This window comes from Lissotriton vulgaris, chromosome 8 (assembly GCF_964263255.1).
Source record: "Lissotriton vulgaris chromosome 8, aLisVul1.2, whole genome shotgun sequence".
In the NCBI taxonomy this organism is placed as follows: Eukaryota; Metazoa; Chordata; class Amphibia; order Caudata; family Salamandridae; genus Lissotriton; species Lissotriton vulgaris.
In genome coordinates this window covers 859160447-859186844 of record NC_141696.1, presented here as the reverse complement: position 1 = coordinate 859186844, position 26398 = coordinate 859160447, and the positions used below count along the sequence as shown (strand labels likewise).

General features: G+C 45.1%; 1 protein-coding gene across 1 annotated transcript in view; it reads right to left on the bottom strand.

The window, feature by feature from the left end:
• The window catches only part of WWC3 (WWC family member 3), a 638290-nt gene that overhangs the window by 299511 nt on the left and 312381 nt on the right, over positions 1–26398 (bottom strand). Inside the window, exon 6 of the mRNA XM_086934786.1 lies at positions 10401–10530. Within this exon, the coding sequence (XP_086790912.1) occupies positions 10401–10530 (130 nt within the window). The remainder of the gene's footprint in view (positions 1–10400; positions 10531–26398) is intronic.

Sequence of the window (26398 nt, the reverse complement as noted above, 5' to 3'; positions counted from 1 at the left end):
AACAAAGTGAACAGAGCAGTTCAATGTCTAGTCTCTTCAGATGATGGTTACCCTAAAAGAGACAATCCAAAAGAGATCATGTTTAAGGGGAAAGCAACCGCCATTTCCAGATCTCAGCCTTGTGACCTTGCCAGAAAGAGGGCCCTTTAGGCAGTGAAGAACATGTTGCTTACCTTCTGTAATACTCCTTCAGGTGGATACTCTATACCTTTCGGCTTCAAACCTGGTGCCTCGATCTTCACTGGTTACCCACACATCAACACTAGCGCCGCATCACAGGAGGAACCCATTGCCTTCCTGCACTCTGAAGCAAACCAGACATGACCTCAACTCAGGGGCAGCCGGTCCAAGCTCATTCTGACTAGGATATAACTCTACCTTTACCCTTTACCTAGAAAGCTCAACATTCCTTTTTGCTTCAGATTCAATACACCATCAACATGGTGATGGAGATGCCGGAATGATGCATCCCATTATTAAGATGAGAACAATAATTTTATGGACCTTCTGGGTGCCAGTGGTTACATACTTCCCCGAATAATGAGGTGACCTTTACACTGACCCCTCCATAGAAGAATCAGCTTTGTTTGCTGTGGTAAATAGGAGGGCTAAGTACATTTTCGGCCACCAACTTCCGTCTGTTGGATTTAAGACTAATGTCCAGACGAACTACTACAACCTGGATGGATAGCCACATAACCACTTCTTTTTAATGAACCTTTGTCAGACACACTAATGGGTTATTATGATGATGGTGATTTCGTTTAGATGTATGAGAACCTTTGGAGATATACATTGTATATGTATGTTTAAATTATCCTAAATATACTTAACTTTGATTGTAAAGGCATATGTGGTAAAGACATATTTGTGGTAAATGCATGAGTGTTAAAGGCTTTGCGTTGTAAAGGCACTGCGTGGTAAAGGATGCATGGTAAAGTCACATGTTTTAACATCATACAATCGTGTGGATGTATGCATAGGGGCAGAGAAACTGGTGTACACAGCCAGAGAGAAGCCTAGAAAATTTGAGGTGTGGGGCTGGTGGAGTGCATACTATGGCATGGGAAACTAGGAGTCACACACCTCAGTGCCCTTATCTTGTCTCTGAGACAACTGGCCAGGTGGGACTGGCCCAATGGCTGTGGTGCCCCCCCCCCCCCCCCCCCAGCCCCAACTTACCTCCGGTCCGGGGTCGCTTTCGGTGGCACTCTCACATATTCAAGATTCACACATTGGGCCAAGTTCTATCTGCCCTGAATCCAGAGGTGGGATGATGTGTTGGACCTGCAGGACCCCTAGTTTCACATTGATGTCCTGCAGTCTCCCAGGCTCTATTTGCAGTTCAAAGTGAGCAAGTAGCACTTTCTGTTTTCTGTGCACCCCATCAGCCCTACCAGTGCCCCTCGGGTGTTTACTTATGTGATGGCTGTGGATGCAGCACAATTACTGAGGTTGGGGAAACCAGTCTTAATCGATCTTCATAACTGGCCGTTGAAGGTGGGCTCGCCACAGTCCGTTGTATACCACCTCCAGAGGCGGCGAGCCTCCTAAAACTTTGGGATTCCCGATCAATGTGCTGAAGTGAAACCAGATTCCTTCATTGATGCTCCAGTTCATTACAACGGTTCTGAATACAGTGCAATGTTGAGACTTCCCTCTGGAGCAACTCGTCCAGGACATTTGGGCTATGATGTAGCAGATGTTTCACCTTGGTCCTGGGTCTCACCAAGAGTGGATATGAAACTTCTTGGCATTCTGCATAGGCTGATGGACTATGTGTAGCAAGTCAAGAGGTGAAGCTACAGTCTAGGGTAGATCATCAGACAGTAATTTGACTGGAGGCCTTCTCGGATCCTTGGGGCCTGAAGGCACACAAGATAGAGTTGGAAGTGTGTCAAAGATGTACAACATGGCTTCCTTAAAGGCGTCATCTTGTTGCGGCATAATCAATGGACATGGGTATTAGGGTTGCATCTGTATACTATAGGCTGTGGAATTGGTACCTCCGAAGGGAACTGAAACAGAGACTGAGAGGCACTTTGACGTCCATGCGACTTCTGGCAAAAGTGTCACTTTAACTTCATGTGTTTTTTCCCGATTTGGACTTCCACAACGATTTTGAAACGTGCAAAGGAGCTTTCATGGGAACAGCCTAGAAAACAGTAATGAGTCCTCAACATTTACTGGAGCCAGCCCTTGTACACCTTCTGATGAGGTTAAGCGACAAAGCTTGCATTTGCAGTCCCAGATCACCTTGGGATTTATCATGGCGCAGTCCCCACAATACTTAACATCCCGCAAACACCCTAGGCAACAGAGACAGACCTGTTGAGAAGTCAGTCACAGACATCTATTTGTGATAGTTCCAACAAGATTTAACCTCAGAGTCTTCAAAAGAGACATGGTCTCTTGCACACAGATGAAAACTTTGAGAAAAAGAAAATACTCTTTAATCAAATGAGGAAATGTGGAAGTGGGCAAGCTCCAGGTCAATGTCTGATGGTGCAGAAAGAAAGGAACTGACTTCAGGAAGTGAAGGTGAGATGAGCTTATGTGTGACTCCAGTGCCACTTCAGTGGGATTACAAATCTAGTGCAAAGCCTCACAATGTTACTTACCCGCACACAGGAGCTATGCTAAGAAAAAGTAATTTGCAGTTAGAAGTATCTATCAGAAACAGGAATTTGAGGCTTGAAGAATCAGTCTACAATCAGCTACACAGTAAAACTCAGAGCAAACTGCTTTCCCAAAGAAGCTAGCCAAGACTTGTGGAGAAGAGTGGCTCAATGGTTAGAGCGGCAGACCCTGATGCAGAGGTCTAGCCCGGGACCAGGGTTCGATTCCCGCCTCAGCAAGTCTTGGGCTCAATTTCCTCGGACCTGATAATTCTCGCCTCGGTGCCTATTCTAATCATGGGGCCCACTCTGCAACTCTGGGCAATAGCTTGCTTAATCTCCACAACGGGCCCAACAACGCTAGGATGCCTGGCTGCACCTTGGGGGTGCCCAGGAGTGGGCACCTCACAGGGAAAAAGCCAGGAAGGGTTCCACAGCGATATTCGTACAAGCGATTCGGGCGCTATACAAGTAATACAACATTTCCATGTACAATACAACATTTACAAAGCTGAAGATGGAAATGTCTAGCAGATTAACTTAGCTCAGATTCTTCTGACTGCAGCGTCAGCATCAGAACTTGGTGCTACCAGGTCTGAAAATATTATATTGAGAGTCAAGGGGAACAGGTCAAACCTAGTGCAGTTATGAAGAGGTGAACAGATATTTTTACTTGCCTATGCAAAACAAGATAGTTCTTCAATAAGCATAAGAATGGTTGGAAGCGAACTCCTATTAGATAAAAGAGTGTCAACCCAGATGCAAGGGTTAACTATCAATCCGATTCATGATGAGAGTCTGCGCATTAACTTTACTGTCCTTTCCGCCTTACAGCTCCTTCGCTGCCAAAAACGAACCTGCAAAAGGGTAACCACATATACAACAATGTAAGAGCGTTATACGCCAGGGTGGCTAACCCGGCAACAGTAATTGTGATTGTATACAATTTATAAAAATAAATAATAAAAAAAAAGATAGAATCAGCATTTCTTTTTAGGAACTTGGGACTCTTCGTGTGTTTTTAACAATAAACCATACATAAAGTCTTAGACAGTAAAATGTGGCCATTTGATGATATGCTTGATCTCACTAACATTGGCCAAGCTACATGTACAGTGTACTTCATGAATCCGAAGAAGCAGGTCAACAGAAGTTAAAGATAATGGCTGTATTATGTGGCTTGGGGAGACCCAGCCTAGCAAGCCACCACGTTGACATCTAGACAAAATGAGGCCCACCAAAACCTGTTTCAGCCAAATACAGCCTAACCGTGTTTACGAATATCTAGTCTGCCAATACCACAGACAAATTTGAAAAATGATTGTAGTTAGTCAGAGTCTGTTCGTCAGCTGTGTAGCATCAACCTAGATACCCATAGAGCCAAGCCAAAGCTTCTGACCAGAGCCACAACTGAAGTAGCAAATGTACAGTGCTGGAATAAGTGATAGTCCCTGCAGGATTCTGCAAGTAAGCAGACTGAAGTCTGAGCAGAAAAGAGACAGAGAAAGCCTGAGAATCCTCAGAAGGAAATGACATTAACCATCTTAAGGCGCTGTTGCCTATTCACAAACTGTTCTAATATCCTGGAAAGAAGAGAAAACCCTTGTTCTTGAAAGCACTGGGATCTGCACTGGCCTGTTCAACGAAGAGAGAAAAAAGGACTGTTTAAAAGCTGAAGGTACTTATACGGTACCAAGAGAACAATATAGAGTAGGAAAAATTGCCTGTGCCACCAACTGGAAATACGTTTCAGATGCCAAGGAGGACAGAGATTAGGAGGAGAGCCGGTTTCAACACAAATCAAACTGGAAAGCACTTCTTCTGAAGCAACTGGCCATAATTGAACGATTTTACCAGCAACTTGTGGCCAAGAACGTTAAAATCTTCTGAACCCCATAGGTGTATTTCATAGTTAATGGCCATATTAGAATTCCTAATAATGTAGATTTTTTTAATATAAAATAATTAGATAGAGACACTTCTTATGACTTTATAGACAGAGAATTAGCAAAGGCATGAGAGGCAGGACCGAAGCACCTCAGAAGGTAGTTTTGATGGGCTTAGTGGACCTGAAGTTCCTATCGTGAAAGTATAGCGCCCAGATCTGTCTACTACAGGAGACCCATTGAGTTTTGATGAAAGTCTATCTGTTTTTTCTAAAACCAAATGGGTAAAAGAGTTTGCGGTTTTCCAGCAGACAACGCACAATAGAGGAGTGGCCATACTAGTGAAACAGGGTGTCTCCGCAACAATTAGGGGGGCTCATACGGACACATCTGGAAGGTGGATAGTCGTGAAAATGGGGCTGAATAATATCGACATAGTATGTGCCTCTTTCTATGGACCAAATGTGGATAAGGCTTCCTATCTTTTGAAGTTAAAATCTATATTGATGTTAGAGACACCACCCTATATCCTGGGAGGGGATTTCAATGTACTATTAGATCCCATCAAAGATAGGAGTAATGTGAGTAAATATGTAGGCGCACCAAAGATACAACATGCATTGCGGAATATGATGCATGATCTGGATTTGGAAGATGTATGGAGAGACAAACAGGGTCCAGTTCAGGGGAATACTTTTTATAGTAAGAAGTCAAAACATGCCTCTCGGATTGACTATATTTTCACCGATAGACACTCAATTAAGGATATCAAGTAAATAGAAGTGAAGCCCAGCCTCCTTTCAGACCATGCTCCCCTGCAGTTGGTATACGTGAATAGTGTCACACAGACGCAGTCCAGATGGACATTAAAGAGGGCTATTCTTTCCAGTCTGGAGACAATACAATCTATTCGGGCCTTTACCACAGAATTCTTCTTATTAAACATGGGGTCTACCACCATAGACTATATTTGGGATGCTTATAAGGCTCAGCTAAGAGGAAAGCTTCATGCAATCAGTTGTACTAAGAACAGAATAGAGGCAGGAGAATTAAAGAAAATTGAGAACAAAATAGGGCAGTTGGAGCAAGATAGGATTAATGTGTCCAGTAGAGAGTATGAAAGACTTCACCAGATTGAGCAGGAGCTAGAGGTGGCGAAACAATCATATAGAGGGCATCTAGATGCTAAATGTAAAGCTCAATGGGACTCAAGTAGGATGGATAATTTCGAGTACGGTGAAAAGGCAGGAGCTCTATTAGCATGGAAGTCTAGAACTGATCGGGCTAGGAATGATATCAAGGAGTTAATAATTAACAACAATGGGGAAACATCAAGTAAAATAGAGGATATGCAAAGCTGTCTCCTTATTCACTGATCTGTATAGAGAAGATGTAAATCCGCCCACTGAAGCCCTACGTACATGGCTAAGTAATAAGAATCTGCCAAAATTAACCGAAGAGGGAAGAGATAGCCTCGATGCCCCCATAACAAAAGAAGCGATAGTAGCACAGATTAAAAAATTAAAAAATAAAAAAGCTGCTGGCACTGATGCACTGCCTAGTGAGGTATATAAACACCTAATAGATGAGTTATGTCCCTTTCTAGAAATTATCTTTAACTCCATCTATTCATCTACAGGTAGGATCCCAAACTCCTGGTGGGAAGCTAGAATTCTGCTGATTTTTGATTTTGATGTGGATTTATATAGCGCGAATTGCTGCCCAGAGGCGTCCAAGCGCTGAGAATACCAGATCCGACAGAGGGGGGAGGCACGGGAGAAGAGGGAGGTTAGACTGAATGAAACAGGAAGGTTTTCAGTTGTTTGCGGAATGTCGTAAGGTTAGAGTTGGATCTTAAATGCGGTGGAAGGGTGTTCCAGGCCCTCGCCGCATTGTAGGAAAAAGACCTACCTCCAGCTCTGGATCTCCTTACTCTCGGGGTGACTGCTAAGAAAGACTGATCTGATCTTAGGTTCCTGTTGGGCCTGTAGTGATGGATTAGGTCCTGTGTGATCTTGGGGCCAGAGTTCCAAAAAGACTGGTGGGCTATGCATAAGGCCTTGAACAACACCCTTTGACGCACAGGTAGCCAGTGGAGAGAGACCAACCCGGATCTGACTGACTGTCTGCGAGGGATGTCAAGTAGCAGACGTGCAGCACAATTTTGCGCTATCTGCAGCCTCCTCAGAGTGGATTCTGGGGCTCCGAGATAGAGGACGTTATTAAAATCAAGGCGGGATTGAATCAGGCCTTGTATCGCTGCTTGCTTGGCTTCCATAGGAAGAAGGGGGAACATTTTCTTAAGCATCTTCATGATGCCAAAGCAGGTGGCCGAGAGTTTGGTGGATTGTACATCGAAAGAGAGTGATCTATCCATCCATATTCCCAAACTTTTAATACTGTTTTTGGGGGTAGGTGGAGGGCCCATACTGGGTGGCCAAAGGGTGGTCGGGAGGCTGGAGACCGATTTTGAGGCCCGGGAAGGACCCCCAAAAAGCAGACTCATACAGACCAATCTCCCTGCTAAATGCAGACTATAAAATCTTTGTGGGTATTTTGGCAGGGAGATTGGCCAACTTAATTCCCAAATTGATCCATGAGGACCAGAAGGGTTTCGTGGCGGGTAGACACATTGAAGACCAAACACACCTGTTGTGGGGAATATCGACCTAGCGGTGGAAAAATCAGAACCCTTGGCCGTGGTAGCTTTGGACACGGCCAAGGCATTCGATAAAGTCTGTAGGAAATATCTGTGGGAAGTCCTGGAAATAATGGGTTTTGGGCAAGTATTTATTTACACTCTAAAGAACTGCTATAAGGGTGCCTCTGCCAGGATCCTTTTAAATGGATCATTAACATCAGTATATAATATTCAGCAGGGAACCAGACAGGGATGCCCCATCTCCCTGGTATTGTTCAACCTATACATTGAACCCCTGGCCCAGGCAATTAGGCTTGATACTATCTTAACAACTTTCCAGTCCGGACAGTATAGTTCTAAGTTAGCCCTATATGCAGACGATCTGATCCTGTATATGAGAGACCCAGCTATACCTATCCCCAGGATTGAGGAATTAACAGCAGAGTTCGGGGCACTATTGTGTTATAAGGTAAATAGATCTAAGACCGAGGTTATGTGATGGAACATAGATCACGGGGTAGGGACAGAGAGTTTGGAGTTTAGATACCTGGGGATTTATGTTGTGCGTGAACTGGATCGGATCCCTAAGATACATTTAGATAGAACAACTAAAGAAATAGATCGCTTGTTTAATAGATGGAAGAACCTCCCCTTAAATATTTATGGGAAAGTGAATTTGGTAAAAATGGTTATTCTCCCCAAGCTTTCATGTTTATTTTCAACTATTCCCCTATCATTTCCGAAGAAAGATATAACAAATATACAGGGCAAAATTGGGAGCTTTGTGTGGAGGGACAAAGGGGTCCGCCTGACCTGGAAGAAACTTAGAAGGAGGCTACTAAAAGGTGGGCTAGCCCTCCCTGATATTAGCCTCTACGCAGTGGCATTTCAGTTTAAGAGCCTACATATGTTACTCGCTAGACCTGATGATTCACCCAGGGGCAGATTGTTGCAAGAAATGGTGAGAGTGGAGGGGGGAAAGGATGAATTTATGTATAAATTTGGATCTCCAAGATTTTTCAAGAGGGTGCGACTGAAGATATTAAAAACAGCCCTAGAGATCTGGTACAGGGTAAGGATAGGTAGTGGGATTGGGTACTACTCGGAATCATCTCCAATCTGGGATTCGCCCAGTACTCCGGACTGTCTGAAAGATGCCCTGGCAATGCCGATTAGAAGAGCTGGAATATTGAAATGGAAAGATTTAATGGATGAGGAAGGAATACACCCATGGGAGTATTTGAAGGTGAAGGTAGGGAACCATCTTTCAAGGTTTAAGTATCTTCAATTGGTGTCTTGGCACATAGCCGAACGGGGGGAGATGCGGAGCAATGAGGTAGTAGAAAGACTCAGTCGATCATCCATACCTATTGTAAAGGAAATTTCGGTATGGCACCAACAGCTTTTAAAGGGTGAAGATATGGAGACACCACCGGCTGAGGGGGTATGGAACAATTCTCCACTGGCATCACAGGCAGAGGGTATGTTTGAAACATCTTTGAAGATCTTATATAAATATGTTAAGCCTGCCTGCCTGAAAAAGAACCATTTCCTTGTAACTAATAGGCTCTACTATACCCCCTACAAAATAGGGAAATTTGCCCCTGTCCCTCCACCACAATGTCCGAGGTGCCATGAAGTGATGGCGGATGACATTCATATGTTTGTAGATTGTAAAGAGCTGGATAAATATTGGAAAGAGATGGGTCAGGTATTGACAGGTCTTTTCAGGACTCCTCTTTGCTCAAATTTGGGGCTGATGGGGTGTTCTATCAGACAGTTACTTTGAAAGATAGAGGGCTCCTTCTCTACTTTATTCCCCCCCCCCCGAGTAGCGAGGACTGGCTAAATGCATCATTCAATATGGCCCGGTTGGAATATGAGAGGGCAGAGGAGAAGCCGTCTAACATCTGGCACTCTCTTAAGATTGATCCGGACACTCCAATGATTACACCATGTCCCCGATACTAAAGGGAAGGAGGTCTGGCGACCCAAGTTAAAGTGTGGTCAGCCTGGTGGCCCATAGAGAGATAGTAAGGCTGTAAATGTTCCACAAAGACTTGACACGGTGAGATGAGAAAAAAAAAAGAAAGTATAGGCACCTGGAAACAAAAATACCTTTTTGTGAGGTTCAAGCGCTAGCTGGTATTTTGATTTAAGTTGCGATCACAATTATAAAACTAATGGCAAGCAGTCTTTTTAGAAGTTAATAATTTGAAGGTTGGTTCTAAACTAGGACACAGATTGAGGTGATGATCTCAAACATTTAGACATTTTTGCAATAACAGCATCAATTGTATATTGAATCCAAGTATTAACAGAAGAGACTACAGGCTAATGCTCTTCTCCAAGGAATGAAAAGATTCCATTCTGTATAATCCAAATTTCTCAAAATCACAGTGGATAAAAAGCAGAATCGAAAATACTCCAAAGTGGTCAGTTGAAAATAAAGGCCATTGTTCTGCTATGATAAGAAGATTAGAGGGAAATTAAAACGGATCATAAAGAGCATCTTCAGTTGAATATGTAGAGCCTGGAGAGTGATGCACTAATTGAAGAATAGTGAAATAATGTATAACCTTGAAATATCGATTCAATTTAAATCTAAATATTAAAAATGTGGTTCTACTAGTGCAGTACTTAAAAATACCTAAATATTAAGACGCATGCATGAGATTTGCAATATTAAAGGACACACAAACCAATCCCATGACTGAAATCAACTATGGTAAATGCTAGTTGCCATTAACAGAGGTGATATGTGCTTTTCCACAATCTATTTACCATTAAAATAAGGTGTCTCCCTGTGCATTGACAAATGATCATTACATTTTTGTTCAAATGTAGATATAAAATAACAAAATCCACAGCACACTACCTCTCTGCTTAACAAATAGAATTTTTTCAAAACAAACGCATTTCAGGGAAACTCGATAAACCAATCCCACAGCAAGACAGGAGAGGAGAACCCAACATCTACATCCATAAATTAAGAAAATTCAAAAATTATGTCCTCCCCCTTGGTTTGGTGAGAGTGAAATACGTCAAATAATAAAACAGCCTATAAGCTCAGATTTTATACATTACTCGGATGGTAAAACAGAAAATGCTTTGATAAGCTTGTGGCAGGAAATGTGCAACTTAATGGAAGACATTTTTTAAGACCAGGTAAACAGAATTGGGCTGAGTTTACCTCAGATGGTTGACTTTGCCTACTATAATCTGTGTAACAGCAAAGCAGGGTGAAATTCTTACCTGCATAAGGTCCCGCCTTTCCTTCTCGCCCATTGAAATGGCTTGTCTTATGTTCCGGAGTTCATTCATTATAGCCTGAGCTTCATCCAACTTATAGTTTGTGTGAGCAGTAGACATTTTACGGTCGATTCTGTGGAAAAGAAAACAAATTATAGCACCAGAAAGATTACATTTTAAATTACAGAATCCTACAAGGAGGACCTGCAGGATATCAGAGTAACGAAATTCTGGAGAAAATACAAGCTTCCGCAGACTGCACAATCAGAAGTTTGTATGCATGTTTGGTGAAAGGGAAAGTAGATGATATGGAAACATTTTGTAACAAATGGATAGCTAAACTGAGTATTCCAAAAGAAATATTTCAAGAGTCACTTGATCTTGCGCGCACGGTATTGTGTTCGGCACCTCTACAATCACAGCATTATAAAACGTTGTACTTCTTATACTTTACCCCAGCGAGGATAGCTAAATGGGAAGGTACTACTGGTATCACTTGTCCAAGGTGTAACCTTCTAGAGGCAGATATAATTAATGTCTTCGCCACCTGTCCACAATTGTATACTTTGATTGGAAACATAGAACGTTTTTTAACTAGATCATTGAAGTTACAAATAACCCTCACCCCATCATTATTACTGTTGGGGATAGATCATGATGGGGGTATAGCACATAAAGGATTTATTTTTGTGGCTGCGGCAGTCTATAGACTGACTATAGCCAGAGCCTGGCTCGATAAAAATCCACCTATCATGCAAACTTGGTTGGCTAATCTATTAGCGGCTTATAATTTGGAAAAACCTATTCATGCCTGGAAAGGGATAAGAGGTAAAATGAGAGGATTAAGAATCTGGGAACCTATAACTAGATGGAAAGAGAATATTGGGTCTCAGTAAGATTAAGGGTTGTCTTTTTCTTTGTTTTCTTTTTTTTTTTTCTTTCTTTTCTTCTCCTTTTTTCGTCTTTACATTTTGTAATGAAGAGTTAAATGATATACTGTGTACATATATCAAAATGAGTTATTATTGCTGATTCTTTGTTTTTTTTAACAGGTGATTAATATGAAATGTATAAGTGTACAATGTGTAATGTGTGCAAAGTATGGAAATAAAATATATTTTAAAAAAAATTAAATTACAGAATCCTATGTTTTACAGAATTCCATGTCCACCTCTGTCAAGTAACTACACTATAGCCTGTCCCTCATGACTGCATGAAAAAGGCAACACCTACAATACAACACGCAGAAAGATGGTTTAAAAACCCAGTAATTTTATTACATTCGAAAATCTGCAATTATACTGGATACAATAGTTTAGAGAAGCACGACAACCACAATTATGCTAGATAATTGATTCTAACTAAATTTTAAACTAATTTAGACAAATGCTGATTATGAGGAAGACCAAATTTAGCTTAAGAAAACCAAGCTATTGAATGCTAAACACCCTCAATTTATGAAACGTCATCAGCCCTGTTTTCATATCTAGAGTTGCCTTTACTCAGGCTTTTATTAGTTCTTAGAGTTTGTTTAATCAACTGAAATTTGTAGAGAAACTGAGATAATGGGCTGAAATGGCTCCATGTTTAGAAGGGTAAACGATAGCAGCAGATTTAATGAGCATCACTGGGAGAAATAAAATATAACTCTGACGATCGAATTTGAAAATATTCACATCTAAGTAGGAAAAGAGTTAACATATAGGTTGTATGCACAACAAGCAGTGAATATAGGATCTAGATACAGCTAAACGACCTAGCTTATAAAGTATTAAAAAGTGACCATTTGAGACGGGCTGTGCAGTCAAAATATCCTAATCAGCATTACGTTGGATTAGAGAACTGTATTAATTCTCGGGTAAGCAGACATTCACAAGGAGGAGTCTGCCACCAAGGTCTGTTAATTTTTAAGAGAACGGTACAGAAATTAAATAAGATTTAAGCAAACAAAATATAGGTAGCAGCAAGACTAGCCTTGGAATTGGACAGTGATCTCAGTCATGATAGTTCCAAGATGACAGAGGTAAATTTCTCATGCTGTATCAATTCTTAGGGTATTGATGTATAACAGCAGCCTGCACCATCAACCGAGATAAGCATTCTGAAATGTAAAAGACGGCAGCTAATCCAACAATTTAATATATCGGGAATTAATAAGTGGATCAACAGAGTTGATTTCTATGATCTTAAACAACTTCAGCCATGTTTCAGAGATATTTTCACAATTTTTCCTTTTTGCAAAACAGGCGCAATCGCATTTGTTCCTAAATACACCAAACGAAGAGTCTGATTGCATCAGACACATCGCAAATATTGGGATTTTTTTGTTCCACAAGTGTTACATTATATAAATAAGTTACACAAGTCTTACTTTATATAAATAAGTACTGATAAACATAACAAACCAATCGGACATTGCACCTTATTGCCATTGTTGCCATCTAATATATATAAAGCTCTAAAATGGCAAGACTGGTATGAAAGCAATACACAAATGGTTTGATTTAAAATGGAGTAAGTAATTTACATGACTGCTGATTGATGACTGATATATTCCTGCAATGACCGATCTAATTGACTCACAACAATGTTAAGATCATACTCTTAAGGAGACACTGTATCCCCAAGAAACAAAAGAACAAGAAGAGGACAGAGAAGAGAAGAACAACAATTTGAAGGTAAGGAGAAGAAGGGGATAAATAAAAAAGTGAATAATGAATGCATAATGAAGTAGGACCAGCTGATGCACTAAGGAGATGGTGGCATCAATTAGGACGTGGTGATGACTCAGTGTGAATAACTATATGAACTATATACAAGAAGCCTCCAATAAATCAATCTGTCTTATGAACATCAAACATTGCTTGTTGAACTATTTATTGTCAGCTCGCATAGGGCATTGTTAATTATGTGCACTACAGACAGAAGTTACCCAAGGCCACCACGTGTGGAAAGGGGTGAGGTTGGCAGATTTCCAGTCCATTAGGATCCGTTTGACCGCAATGGTTAATAAAAGATCAAAATTTGATCTTGGTTAAACTTTACAAGGTTTATTAAGCATGGATCGAGCCTCCAGAATCTTTCAATATTCAGTCACCTAGGAGGAGAAACTGGGATTTAAGGAGTAGGGGCAGTGAGGAGCTGGAAATAAGCACCACACTGCCCCTGTGGTCAGGGAGTGGCTGCAGCAGAGAAACATGTCAAATGTGGATGGACAGCCACATCAGAACCAACTCGTGCTGGCCCAAGGAATAAATTGAATGACCATCTCCCTATCGGCCTTCTATTTTTGAAGAATATTTTTTTAACTACCATGGAGACCCTGCCTATTTCTTTTATATATATATGCATACACCAGCCATGCCTCTCCTCCACTGCGCATTCGCAGGGAATTTAGGGTGACCCCTCTCCCAGGTAATGTTCCTGCCTGGAATCATCAACCCCAACTGATAGATTGTGGCTATGTGTCTAGGCAGACAAGAGAACACAGATACACAACTATGGTCAATGTCATCTACGTCCCCAAACTAAAGCCTGTTCGGTTTCCCCCTTCCCATGCGTCCCCAATAACCCACATCTACCATGTAAGGAAAAAGTACCCTTGCTTTTTTCGCACCTAATACAAGTCATTTTGGCCATCAGAGCCACGAAAAAAATGCCAGGACCGGCTGAAGTACACCCTTTGTAAGATCTTAAGCTGTGTGCGTCTAGGTTAGTCTCTCATACTGTATATCTTGCACATCACTATGTCATAGTGGCTATTCAAGGCATGAGAACAGTCCGACTAGTATGCATCACTGCCCCATTTTCTTAACTCCCACAGAGGAAATACAAATTAGTTTCCTCACACAAACCCCCCCACCTCCCCCCACTTTTCTTTTAATATAAATCAAGTGATCCTGTGATGGAGCATTTGATTAAGCATTAGCTGTCCCAAAACGAGATGGCAGCTTTGCATTATATGTTTATGTATGCATCAATCACAAAGTGACCGATAAAATGAAGGCAAAAAGATCTATGGTGAGGCTATGGTGAGGCCGCCCCAATGCAAAGATTTTGAGTTTACACATCTCAAAAATACTCTGAGGGGTTCAAAAACTGGGTGTGCTTAAAAATCAAAGTAAATCTTGGAGTGAGACTATTTCGAACAGGGCTATGCTGCCCAGTGGGGAGAGAAGCAACGTACTCCAGTGCTGAATAACTATGTTGAATTCGTTATGAAATGGGACCAAGTTGCTTTCACTGAATTGTTTTAAAGACCAGGAGGTTTCATACCCGGTTATCTAAAGCTGTTCTCACATTTAGGCAGAGGTCCACAGGTAAAACAAGAGAATATATTCGGAACAGATAAAGAGAGGACTTGGACCAGCTCATAAGAAAATTGTAACCAAATTCCCTTATTATATAAAGTAATCTGAGGATTGCGTCCACATGGATCCACAATATGCAAAAAAAAGGTCTCCACATACAGTGATATCTAGTCGTCACTGCCACAACAGCTGCTGTTTCACATATACCCTTTAACCAGACTTCCCACCGAAGAAACAAGATGTGGCGATGGAATAAGTCCTCCTGCTCTGGTGAAACGGTTGAAAGAGCACTCTGTTCACTGTAATCACAGATACGGTAGACCTATGTAGAACAGCAACACAAAAACATGTTCAAGCCAGAAACCCATCTGCTGAAAAATACTCAAACAGAAGCTGCATTCAACGGCGTCAAGCGTCTTTTCAGCATATACAAACAAAACCAAAAATGGACCGGCAAAACTGTAGACCCTATCTCAGCAGTTAATAAGTCAAAGCTTATCCTTTCGTGTTAATCTGTGGCACAAAAATGCTGGTACTAGTACATTAAAGAAACCATGATCGCAAGAAGATGATGAGCAAAGACTTGAACCAATATCTTCCTCTGCACAATCGATAGGGAAACGGGGGATTTAGCAGTGTAATTGTAGCGTGTCTGGCAGCAGAAGCTCCCCACAGCTCTAGCATCCAAGAGGGGGCTGGGAAGTCTGGGACCAACTGAGTCATGCAAGAGCTTGATCATCGTCACTATTAGGCTAGGGTGGCTAAAACGTTGACATATTGGAGGTAGTATATGGTTGTCTTCAATTCATCCAATAGTAAATGCTCCTACAGAGGGAGCCTGAGGTACTGAAGAATGGTCTCCTCAGTGGGGCCATCATCTAACAAGAATGGGCGGTAGAATTGCTGGTACTAGTTAGTGAATGCCCAACGCAAATGCCACATCAGTCCTTACATTCCCACATTTCATGTCCACTAATTCACATAGCCACAAGAATTCCTCCTTCTGCCGTATGGGTTTGAAATGCAGATTACCAGCCTTGTTGCCCACGTCATACAGCCTCCTTTGCAGCCCAATCTGGTGATCCTAAGAATACTCCTGCTGCCCAGTTTTATTTTCACTCCTTAGCCTATTCAGCACCCTCTCCCCAAAGTTATTTGAGACTGTGAAGAATTCCTGTTCCTTTGCGAAGATGGCTAATGCAAGGTCAGTAACAGTGCAGAGTGGCCTGCTGAAGGACGCTGGCTCTTTATAAAGTGGACCAAAATGAGGTTCACTGAGTCCAGGCAAACCCCAACTGGTTTGCGGAGGCACAAATTATATCTCAAATGTTCTCTTTTGTGGTAACGTGGGCGAGCCGTTAGGCTTATCAGAGGCTAGTGCTAAGCATTCAATGCACACACAAAGGCAGTTAGTGAGAAACACACTAAAAGAAATCCAACACCAATTTATAAAAATAATACTTTTCTTTATATGAATTTAGATACCAATATCATTGGAATCAGAAATACTTTTTGAGATATGATTTTTTTTATAAGTTTCAAAAGTTGACTGTGCAATTTCTGGTGGGGTAATGTTATCCGATGGAGGAAAAACATGTATTGCTTTTGGGCACTTATCAGCGACTTACAGACCCCTTCTCCTGGACTTATGGTGAGTAGGGGGCAAGGTCAAAGGCCACACCAATAGGACACCTCAGGCAGGACTGAGGCGGCCAGGTGCAGAGGTGTGTTTTGGCATTGGGCATCCTGTTCACTTCAATTGGGAATGGTCGAGTAAGAAAGAGGCTGCAAGCTCGGATTGGAGGGCCAGTCCAGGTGAACCCACAGGGGGTGCTCGGTCCTTAAGATGCTCGGGCATGTAGAAACACTTTGTCCACTTCTCCTCGGGTTGTAGGGCTCAGGTGCAGTGATGTCTTATTGGCTTTGGGTTCATGCTTCAGGAGACATTTGCAGTTGAGGGAGCTAGTACAAAAAGGCTGCAGGCAGTGATTGTCCAGTCAAGGCCAACCTACAGGTGGGATGAACCTTTGAGGGTCTCAGGACCCCGTTGGCATCGTCACCTCCTCAGACTCGGTCTGTGGGGTGCAGGTGCAGAGGTGCTTTGAGGTGTCTGGTGGTGGCAGTCGGAGGCCCTCTCTTTGTCTTGGTTCTAGGGAAAAGGGGCAAAAAAGACAGCTGGGGCACTCTCCATGTGGGTCACACTGTCACTGAAGTCCCTCTAAGTGCAGGTCAGTCTTCCTCGGTGTTGGAGTCAAGCCCTGGTTCGTGCAAAGGGTCCGGCACCCAGGTATTGGTACTGTGTGGCTCCAGTTGGTCCTAGCGTCCCCACACTTGGAAGGAAGACAGATCTGACCAGTGGAAACATGGCAACCTTTGCCTGTGCAGCTCCAGTGTCGGTAATCCTGGTAAGCAGCAGGAAGGTGATCCAAACCTTATTTCTTTGGTGCCTGCGGCTGCAGAGGAGTAGCTCCTCTACTCCCCAAAGGAGTTCTCTGACAATTTGTAAGCACTTACAGCCATCTGGGCTTCTTGGAGTCTGCACAGCGGCAGGACAAGCCGGTTTCACCATGAGGGTCAGGTGCATGAGGCAGGCTGGTAGGGTTGGCACCAAGTCAGCCGTGATCCTCTGTTCTCAGGTTAGTTATCTTCTCTGTTTACTCCTCCTTTGTGTCCATCGAATCAGAGGTCCTGGCATTAGGCGTGCCACCGAAATATTGTATTTAGGGGTGTTACAGGAAGTGTTAGGTAGTAGCCAATGGGCTACCTATCTTTAGGGTGACTACACCCGCAATATGACCACTTCCTGTGGGGAATGGGCATAACCCTGATCCAGAGGACCGAATTCCACCAAAAACCAAGATGGTGGAATTTTCCGAATTGTGTTCACTTCAGGTAGCCAACATCAGGGGTGGTACTAGCTTGAGAGGGAACAAGCCTCCTTACTAGCTAATTTTCTTACCTGCCCTGGTGCCAAATGGCCCTGGGCAGGAGGTGTCATTTTCCCTGTCTCAGATAAACCAGGGTCGCATATCAAAGGCTGGGGAGGCCTTTGAGAACCCCAGCCTTGATATTCTGATTTACTGATTTACTAGACATCCTGCTTGGAGGAGGAGGAGATAACACCACCTGCCAAGCAGGCACTGTTTCCGACCTCAGAGAGCATGGGCTCTCACCTCCAGGGGGTCAGAAACACCTCTGTGGTGGAAGCCAATAGACTAGAGATAGGTAGGTTTTCAGGGGGGGCTCCGAGGTACCATTTGGGTGCATGTATTAATAAATCCAACCCTGGAATCAATGTGGGTTTATTAATACAAGGTATTTGATACCAAACAACATGGCTTTCAGTGCAGCCCTTATGTAGCTGGGAAACTCGTTTTGACCAGTGTCCAGTACATACCTTAAGATGGCTTCCCTATTCATCTGTACTATCAATAATAGAACTGGCCAACACAGGGGCATATCTGCTCATGTAGATATGTCATCACATGCAATATAATGCACCCACCTTAGGGCTGTAGGGGTGACATACAAATATTATATGCAGTGTTGGGGGACATGGCACTCAGTGTGTGTTCCATGTGGGTGTTTTCACTTTTTAGAGCATCATATCACACAGACTGCGGTGGCAGTCTGCATGAGTTTGGTGCTGTGTCCCTTAGAGTGGCAGAAGATATGCTGCAGTCATAAAGTCATTCAGCTGCCAAGGGCAGCACCTCCAAATATCACAGTCCACTCCATAAAGAACACCAACGGCCGACAAGAGCGGGAAATAATCAGAAATCACCCTGACCAAAAATACTACCCAAACAAACAAGTAAATCATCACACCATTGTATGAGGAAATATGTTTAATATAGAAGATTGCTGCGGGAAGACCAAGCACTGCAAATAGTACCCATGTCTGCCATGTTCCTCTTGCAAACAACCCTCAGACCGACGGCGGCAGTGAACGTTGCCAGTCCTAAGGCCCGGGGCCAGGAGAGGTCTGCCCACCTGACAAATCAAGCAAGGCATCATGGCATTATTAAACAAGCATTTGCACTGCACTAGGTCTCACATTTACGTGAGTTTAAGCTATTGGCATTGTAAATGACAATGCGTTTTATTTATGTTTTAAAAACCAAAACATTAATAAATGGCATTGTCATTTAAAATGACAAATAGCTCAAACTCGTCTAAATGCAAGACCTATTGCACGTTAAATGGTAGACATCACGGACAATGGGAGCGAGGGAGGGCGGGAGAGGGATGGGGGAGAAGGCACAGAAAAAGGGAGGGCGGGGGTAAAGAAGGCACAACAACGGGAGGGAGGGCAGGGGGGGTAAAAGAAGGCACGGACGGCGGAGCTTGCTCGGGAGCGCGATGGCCGCTTAATCTCAGAGATCCGTCGAGCCGACACTCGATCCGCTAAATTATCCTACTGCGGAAGCACCTCAAGTGCTAAGATATAGCCCCTGAAGTGCCGGAGGGGTCCGGAAACGCTGTGTCGCGCCGGTCCCGTGATTGCTGAGCCTCCCGGAGGCAGGAAAAGCCGGGAAGATCCATCGCGGCTAGGCCGCGAATCCCCGGCCCACAATAGCTCGCGAGGCCGTGCTACGTAGCGCGACGTGCGGCCACAGGGGAAGACTGTGGTCGGACCCTGAGGAGGACTGTCGGCGAGAGGTGCTGCGCTCACCCTGGTGCGGAGTGGGCCTCCGGGTGGCTGAGAATATCAGGCGAGGCTGCTGCTGAAGTTGAAGTAAGAGGCCAGTGCACTGGGATGGAGCATCGAGGGTGAGTCGGGGACAGCTGGTGATCGCCGGAGCTGGAAGTGGTAGTTGCTGCCTAGGGTCGACGCTGACCCCATCTACAGTGAAGCCCTTAGTGCCATAAAGAGGTGGGGCGCGTCCCTTGTGGGTCTTGGCGCTGGACTGGTGAGAATTTGGCGCATGCAGGACAAACTTCGGCGCCTTATTGATGGGACTCTCGGGGTGCGCAGACGCATTGTGACCTTGGGCCCGTCTTTTGCACGCACAGCTGCACCGGAGACCCATAGCATTTGGTTGGCCAGTCCGCGCCCGGGTGGACACTGTCAGCATTTCCATCGCTTGGCACCTATTGATACTTGGGCTCACTGAGTGGAGGTGGAGGTGAGCCAAGCTGCACCCGGGGCATTGCATCTCAACGCTGCTACGTCGGCCAGCTGGTCAGGCTAACTCCTAAGTCGAACGCCTGGACACGGTGAGGCTCGCTAAGCCGCGCAATGGAGTGGTGACTGTGGGGACGTGCCAGGAGTGAACTGGGATTCCGCTGGCCTGCGGTGATTGCGAGCTAAAGGAGACTGAAACTGTGAACGGATCTTGCCTTCCCCGCCTGTGGTCGCCCCGAGTATTGTCGGCGTGGCGGCTTGGACAGCCTGGTGAGGCCGTAAGCAACAAGAATGGGTAAGGGTGACAAAACTCAATCCAAATTGTCCTTTGAACAACGACGATCCAAGTCGCAGGACCCTGGCCCCGGCAGGGGTGCAGGGGCGATGACGCCAGTACAGGAGGATGCAGATGAAGACATCCGCTCTATCCTAAAGTCCATGGAGCAATCATTACAGAGCGGCATCACTGCGTTGGGCATGAAAATGGACGCCATGTCGTACAGGATGGATAGAATGGTGGAGCAGCTGGATAAGCATGCAGAACGCTTGGATATGTCTGAGAGGAGACTCACGGAGGTAGAGGAGGCTCAGACCACGCTAGATGTGGATCACAAGTAATTGGGGAAAGTCATACGTGTCCTGCAGGATAAGACCGAAGATATAGAATAGCGTTCCCGGCGCTGTAACCTGCGGCTGGTGGGCCTTCCAGAAACGACCGCTACCGGCAACATGGAACTATTCATGGAGAAATTGCTAGTCTCTTTGCTGAGGAACGATGTCTTCTCGGCAATGTTTGTCGTGGAGAGGGCGCACAGGTCCCTGGGACCTCACCCGCCGCCGGGTGCTCCTCCGTGCCCCATTATTGCAAAATTGCTCAATTATCGAGACGCTGACCTGCGGGTGGCAAGGGAACAGAAAATCTTGAAGTACGAGGGTTCGGAACTCTCTATGTCCTGACTTTACGGCTCGGTTACAGGATGCCCGTAGATATTTTGTGCCCCTCAAGAAACAATTGCGTGATCTGGGGGTGGATTACGCTATGCTGTACCCCGCAAAGCTTCGAGTTAACAGACAAGGGAAGTCACACATATTTACGGACCCCAAGGTTTTGCAGCAGGCTATCAAGAATTGGGCCAAAGACCGGAAGGCCAGTCTGTTGAGCATGCAGCACGGAGGAATGGAGGGGGCCTCACTGGATGAACAAGACTGAACTCCATGGTGGCAGATGCTAGGACGTTGTAAAGTGCAAAAAGACATGAAGTGAGATGCTTAGTGCATCTGGACATACTTCTATGTGTAATAGCATGGCTTGTCTGGATGGGGGGCTCCTTTCTGAAGGTGTAGCCGGCCTGACTCGGTCACTCGGCCTCTGTCACTTGGTGGTCGGGTTGCGGGTTGGCCTGCTGCATACTGGTGAGCCGTATGATACAACTCAGGATTCGACTTCTTGGAGGTGATTCTGGAGGAGCTGACTGGTACTTGAAGACTGAGATAAGTCGGGGGTGCCTGTTAACATGTTAGCTGGGGCAGGAAGTTTTGTAGACTCAGCTGTAAATGTTCTTGTGTGGCACGGAGGGACTAGGGCAAATTTACGGTAGTTGTTACTACTTATCTAAAGTTTGAAGCAAAGAGCTACCTCCGCCCACGCGTGCCTTGCACTGTTGTTGTCTTCTTTTTCACAGTAGGGTTCATGGGTAGAGGTGGGGGGGGGGGGGGGGGGAGTCTGGGGGTGGAGGGATGGAGTAGTGTATTGCATGCAGCCATGTTGGGGCGGTCAGCTGTGGGTGGGGGCCGGGGGGGTGGTTATACAGGGGGGGAATGTTGTAGATGTTTGTGGAGGGGTGGTTTTACGCATCAGGGTACGTCTGAGTCCCATAGTACACGATTTGCTACAAGCACACACAACACCACGAATGGCAGGCACGCAGCATGAAGGTCAGGGAAGGGGCGGTGAAATAAGGTCCTGGTCATGGAACTTTAGGGGACTCAATGACCACCGGAAACTCAGAAAGGTTTTGATCTACCTTAACAGACATAATGTAGATTTGGCCCTACTATAGGAGACTAATCTGCCCCAAATGAACCCTATGTTAAAATATAGGGGGTTGGAGGGTAATATCAACTCAGCCGGGTTTACCACACATGCTAGGGGTGTTCTAAACTGGGTCAACCCAAGAACTTCACTTACACTCACGCTTAGAGGGGATCCGAAAGGTAGATATGTCTTCTCCAAATGTGCGGGCAGGGGGTTAGACTTACTTCTAGTTAATGTTTATGGCCCGAACTTTGACTGCATCGAATTCTTTAGGGATGTGGCTATGATAATTACCCAGTGGTGGGATGCCAAGATCCTTTGGGGAGGGGACTTCAATTTGGTCAGAGATCCAGACAGGGACAGATCTGCCGGACCTCTTAGGTGCCCATCGGCGGCTGCCAGGAAGCTTGATGAGGTATCAGTACATTTGGATGTGTGCGATGTGGCGTGAACGGAATGCAGAGAAGGGAGGCTACACGCATTACTCGGCATATCATAATATACGTACTCGGATTGATTACTGGATGGTTTCCAATGCACTGAGTCATTGGGTGCGGCAATGCATAGTACTACCGCACACGCTCTCGGACCACTCCCTGTTGCTGTTGGCATTAGAGATCCCGGGCAGGCGACTGCTGCCATTTATGTGGAGGTTCCCCCTTTACTCTTTACTAGATCCGGTGTTCAGGGAGGAGATGGCAGCCGCCATTGACTCCTTCGACACAAATATTGGCTCGGTGGAAGACTTCAAAACACTGTGAGAGGCGTTTAAGGTTTACATCAGAGGGGTGGCTATGGCCAAGCATTCGGGCGTCCTTAGAGCCTTGCACAAGACTCTGACGGATCTAGAGGCGAAACTAAAAGATCTATTGCGGCGACGACTTGTAGAGGACCGAGAGTCCATTGACGAGGAAAATAAAGTGGTACTGACGGAATACCATGCGGCAGCGGATAGTGAGGTGAAACATTTAGGCAAGTACGCCACGGCGCGAGTGTATGGTGAAGGGGAGCGGCCGGGATCTGTTCTGGCTCGATTAATGAAGGCGAGACGAGGCAAAACGTTAGTTACTGACATTAAGTCGGATAGTGGGGAGCATTTGACAGAGGATTTGGAGGTGGCTGAACGCTTCCGGCAATATTATACCAGTGGGTAGTAGGAAGGCGGGAAGTGCCCCGGGGACCGATGGTTTGATAGTCGCCTTTTATAAGGCATTTTTGCAACAACTACTCCCACATCTCGCAACCCTCTATGACATGTTTGAAAAGGGCTTGCTGCCTCCGTCTATGAGAGAGGCTATGCTAGTGGCTATCCCAAAGCCGGGTAAACTGTTGGATGAGTGCAGTTCGTTCCGTCCGTAGTCTACTTAACGTTGATGATAAAATATTCGCTAAGGTCATGGCCACTAGACTCTCCCTGATGGCACATATTCTTGTTGCCCCCGAACAGGCGGGATTTATCCCGTACAGGAACTTAACATATAACCTCCGTACAGTCTTTGGAGTAATGCAGCATATTCGACAGGACACGTAGGCGATAGCTGTTTTCCTTGATATGGAGAAGGCGTTCGATTCCGTGGAATGGTCCTTTTTTAACGCAAGTGCTACAGAGAATGGGGCTGGGAGCAGTTTTTTTACAAATGCTAGGGACCCTTTATTATAAGCCAACCGCCAAGGTGCGAATTGGGGATCTGGTAACGGCCCCTTTTAATATTTCCAAAGGTACCAGACAGGGCTGCCCGCTGTCCCCCCTGCTGTACGCCCTTGTGGCGGAGCCATTGGCTTACGCATTGAGGGAGTATCATAGGAATGAAGGCATCGGATTCCCAACGTATCGAATAGTTATATCTACATACGCCGATGATACGTTATTGTACGTAAGAGACCCAGAAAACAACTCAGCACCGATCATCAGGGAGGTGATCCGATTTGGTGCGTTGTCTGGGCTGCGGGAGAACTGGGGCAAGTCTCTGGTGTTCCCCTTGACGCCAATCACTACTGAATTTGACATGGAATACCCACTACTGTGGACTACGGACTATGTGAGTTATTTAGGCGTGCAACTCTACACTGATGCGGATATAGTCTTTAGAGAAAATTATGGCACAGCCATTTCCCGATTAGAATAAGAGGTCGACTTGTGGTGTCGTCTACCATTGTCTCTGATGGGGCGAATCTCTATTATGAAAATAGTGGTGCTGCCCAGACTCTTGTTTTTCTTCACAAATATCCAGCTGGTGCTGCCGCACATATTCTTTCATACGCTGAGGAAATTGATGTTAAAGTTGGCTTGGGGAGGAAGGCAGGCTAGGGTAAAGTGGGGAGTGCCATATAATCTGGGCGGTCTAGGTGCGCCTGACTTGGAATTATACTACAGGGCGGCTCAGGGAGTGCAGCTGCACGACTGGATTCACAGAGCCGCAGACGTCCCGTATTTGCGACTAGAAAGACTCTTCACTGATCCAATCCCTCTGCCAGCTACTATTATGTAGCCAGTGGATCGTAGAACGAGCATTTTAGATTCATTAAATACTACTCGGCACGCGTGGTTCTGCCTATTACAAAATCAAGCGGGTGCTTTGTTGTACTCTCCGGTCATGCCTTTAGAGTGGATGAGATGGATAGGACCCTGCACTGAACAGGGTATGTACAAGCATTACGTGACCTTAAGGTGGGGGTGACTGGTGATCTGTTTCGTGATGGAGTAGCCTTCACGTGGGAGCAATTGAAGGGCGATATGGAAGAACCCTCCCTGTTGACTAGATTTCAATTTCATAGAATCCGTGGGTCACCAGAGTACAATTGGGTGGCGATAGGGTGGAGCCTGCAGAGGTTCTAGAACTGAGGCATGTTATCAAAAGTGTTCCTCCCCGCAAGCTGATTACGTCTGTCTATAAAATAGCGATCTCGCACGGGGCACACAAATACACTGTGGCTAGACTTGCATTGCAACAAGACTTGGAAGTGCAATTGGAAGAGGACAGGTGGTTTTATTGCTGCACAAACACCAGGAAGGTGTCACTACATGGTCGGCACAGATTAGTGCATTTTAAGTTTTTGAACAGGATTTATTATACTCCTGAACGGCTGTGCAGATACGGCCTACGTAACAACGCCAGGTGTGAGGTGTGATGTTCCAGTTGCGGATTTTGTGCATTTGGCATGGATGTGCCCGGGAGTTCATTCTTATTGGGAAAGTGTGTTTGAGGAATTGGGTAGAGTGGTCGACCAGAGACTCACACTGGACCCTCTGATGGCGTTCTGGGATATACCTGTCGTAATTTGACAATGGCCGAGTTAGCGCTTAGCTGTGCTACACTTTTTCCTGCTTAACTTGGCTATACTTGGAAACGCCATTTTGTGTGTTACGGCGGCCATCTTAGATCATAAGCGGCCTCGTGGCCAGCATGCCCTTTAGTCCGTTGTCCGTACCACTGACCACTTGAGTTTGCCCAGCAACAGGCTATTTTTAGCACTGGTCAAGCATGTACATGCGCAGTCCCCACTGACCAGTCACCCCTCAGGAATGTGCCGCCAAACTGAGCAGCGGAGTTGTAACCCCTCCAATGAGCTGGCTGTGTTCCAAAAATGACCATATATGTACATAACGCTTTGTAACTTTGTACCGCCTATCTTTTTATTACCTGCAAATTGTATAAAAGAAAGGGTCACACCGATGTTCGGTGTGATACTTCTTGCATTACCGAAGGGTGCTGTAGGAATGTACCACCACCCATGGGGTCTTAATAAACTTGTCCTTTGAATTTTTCAGTTTCCGTGCCAACAGTTCTTGAATGTAAGTGGGTTATCTTCGGAGCATGTAGGCTTTGGGAACCCGATACTACAAATTGGCGACCACGAAGGGACCCCGGTGAAGAAAACAACGGCTACCTCGGAGCTCAGCACCGTATTTTTCTTTTTTAGGTATATACCTATGTATATTTGAGACTTTGTGAACAATTTGAATTATCTGAGACATTAAGAACTTTTTGACCTATGGCGTCTTCCGCAGCACGAGACAAAAGAATACTTGGTGCCATCCTTTTCGTCTTGACAATTGTGGTAATAGCTGTGATAGCCTGGGTAGTTGAACTTGTGGTGCCTGCACGTGAACATTTGCTGCCGACTACCCCGGCTCCATCTGAACATTTTCACTTCACCTTGCCCTATCATGAAGAACGGCACCGACAGACTTATTTGAACAATAGTTTTATTCAGATTCTGCATCATACACATAACATGACAAATACGTCTAATTGTTGGGTGTGTGGGATGTTGCCTGGGCACCAGAAGAAAGGGGGCACTCCACTCATTCCTCTCCCGTTTTCACATAATGGATCCTGTAATGCCTGGTACACTCTTCTCTTCACTTTGAGATGGCCAACAAAAGGGGGGGGTGCTTTTCCGTTTGAATAAAATTTGTTATCACGACAGGGATGGGTATCCACGGGCTGAGGGTACACGATTTGAATGGGAGGAGTACCGCCCCGATAATGCGTCTGCCCCACGTGTTTACAGCAATCAACGGAAC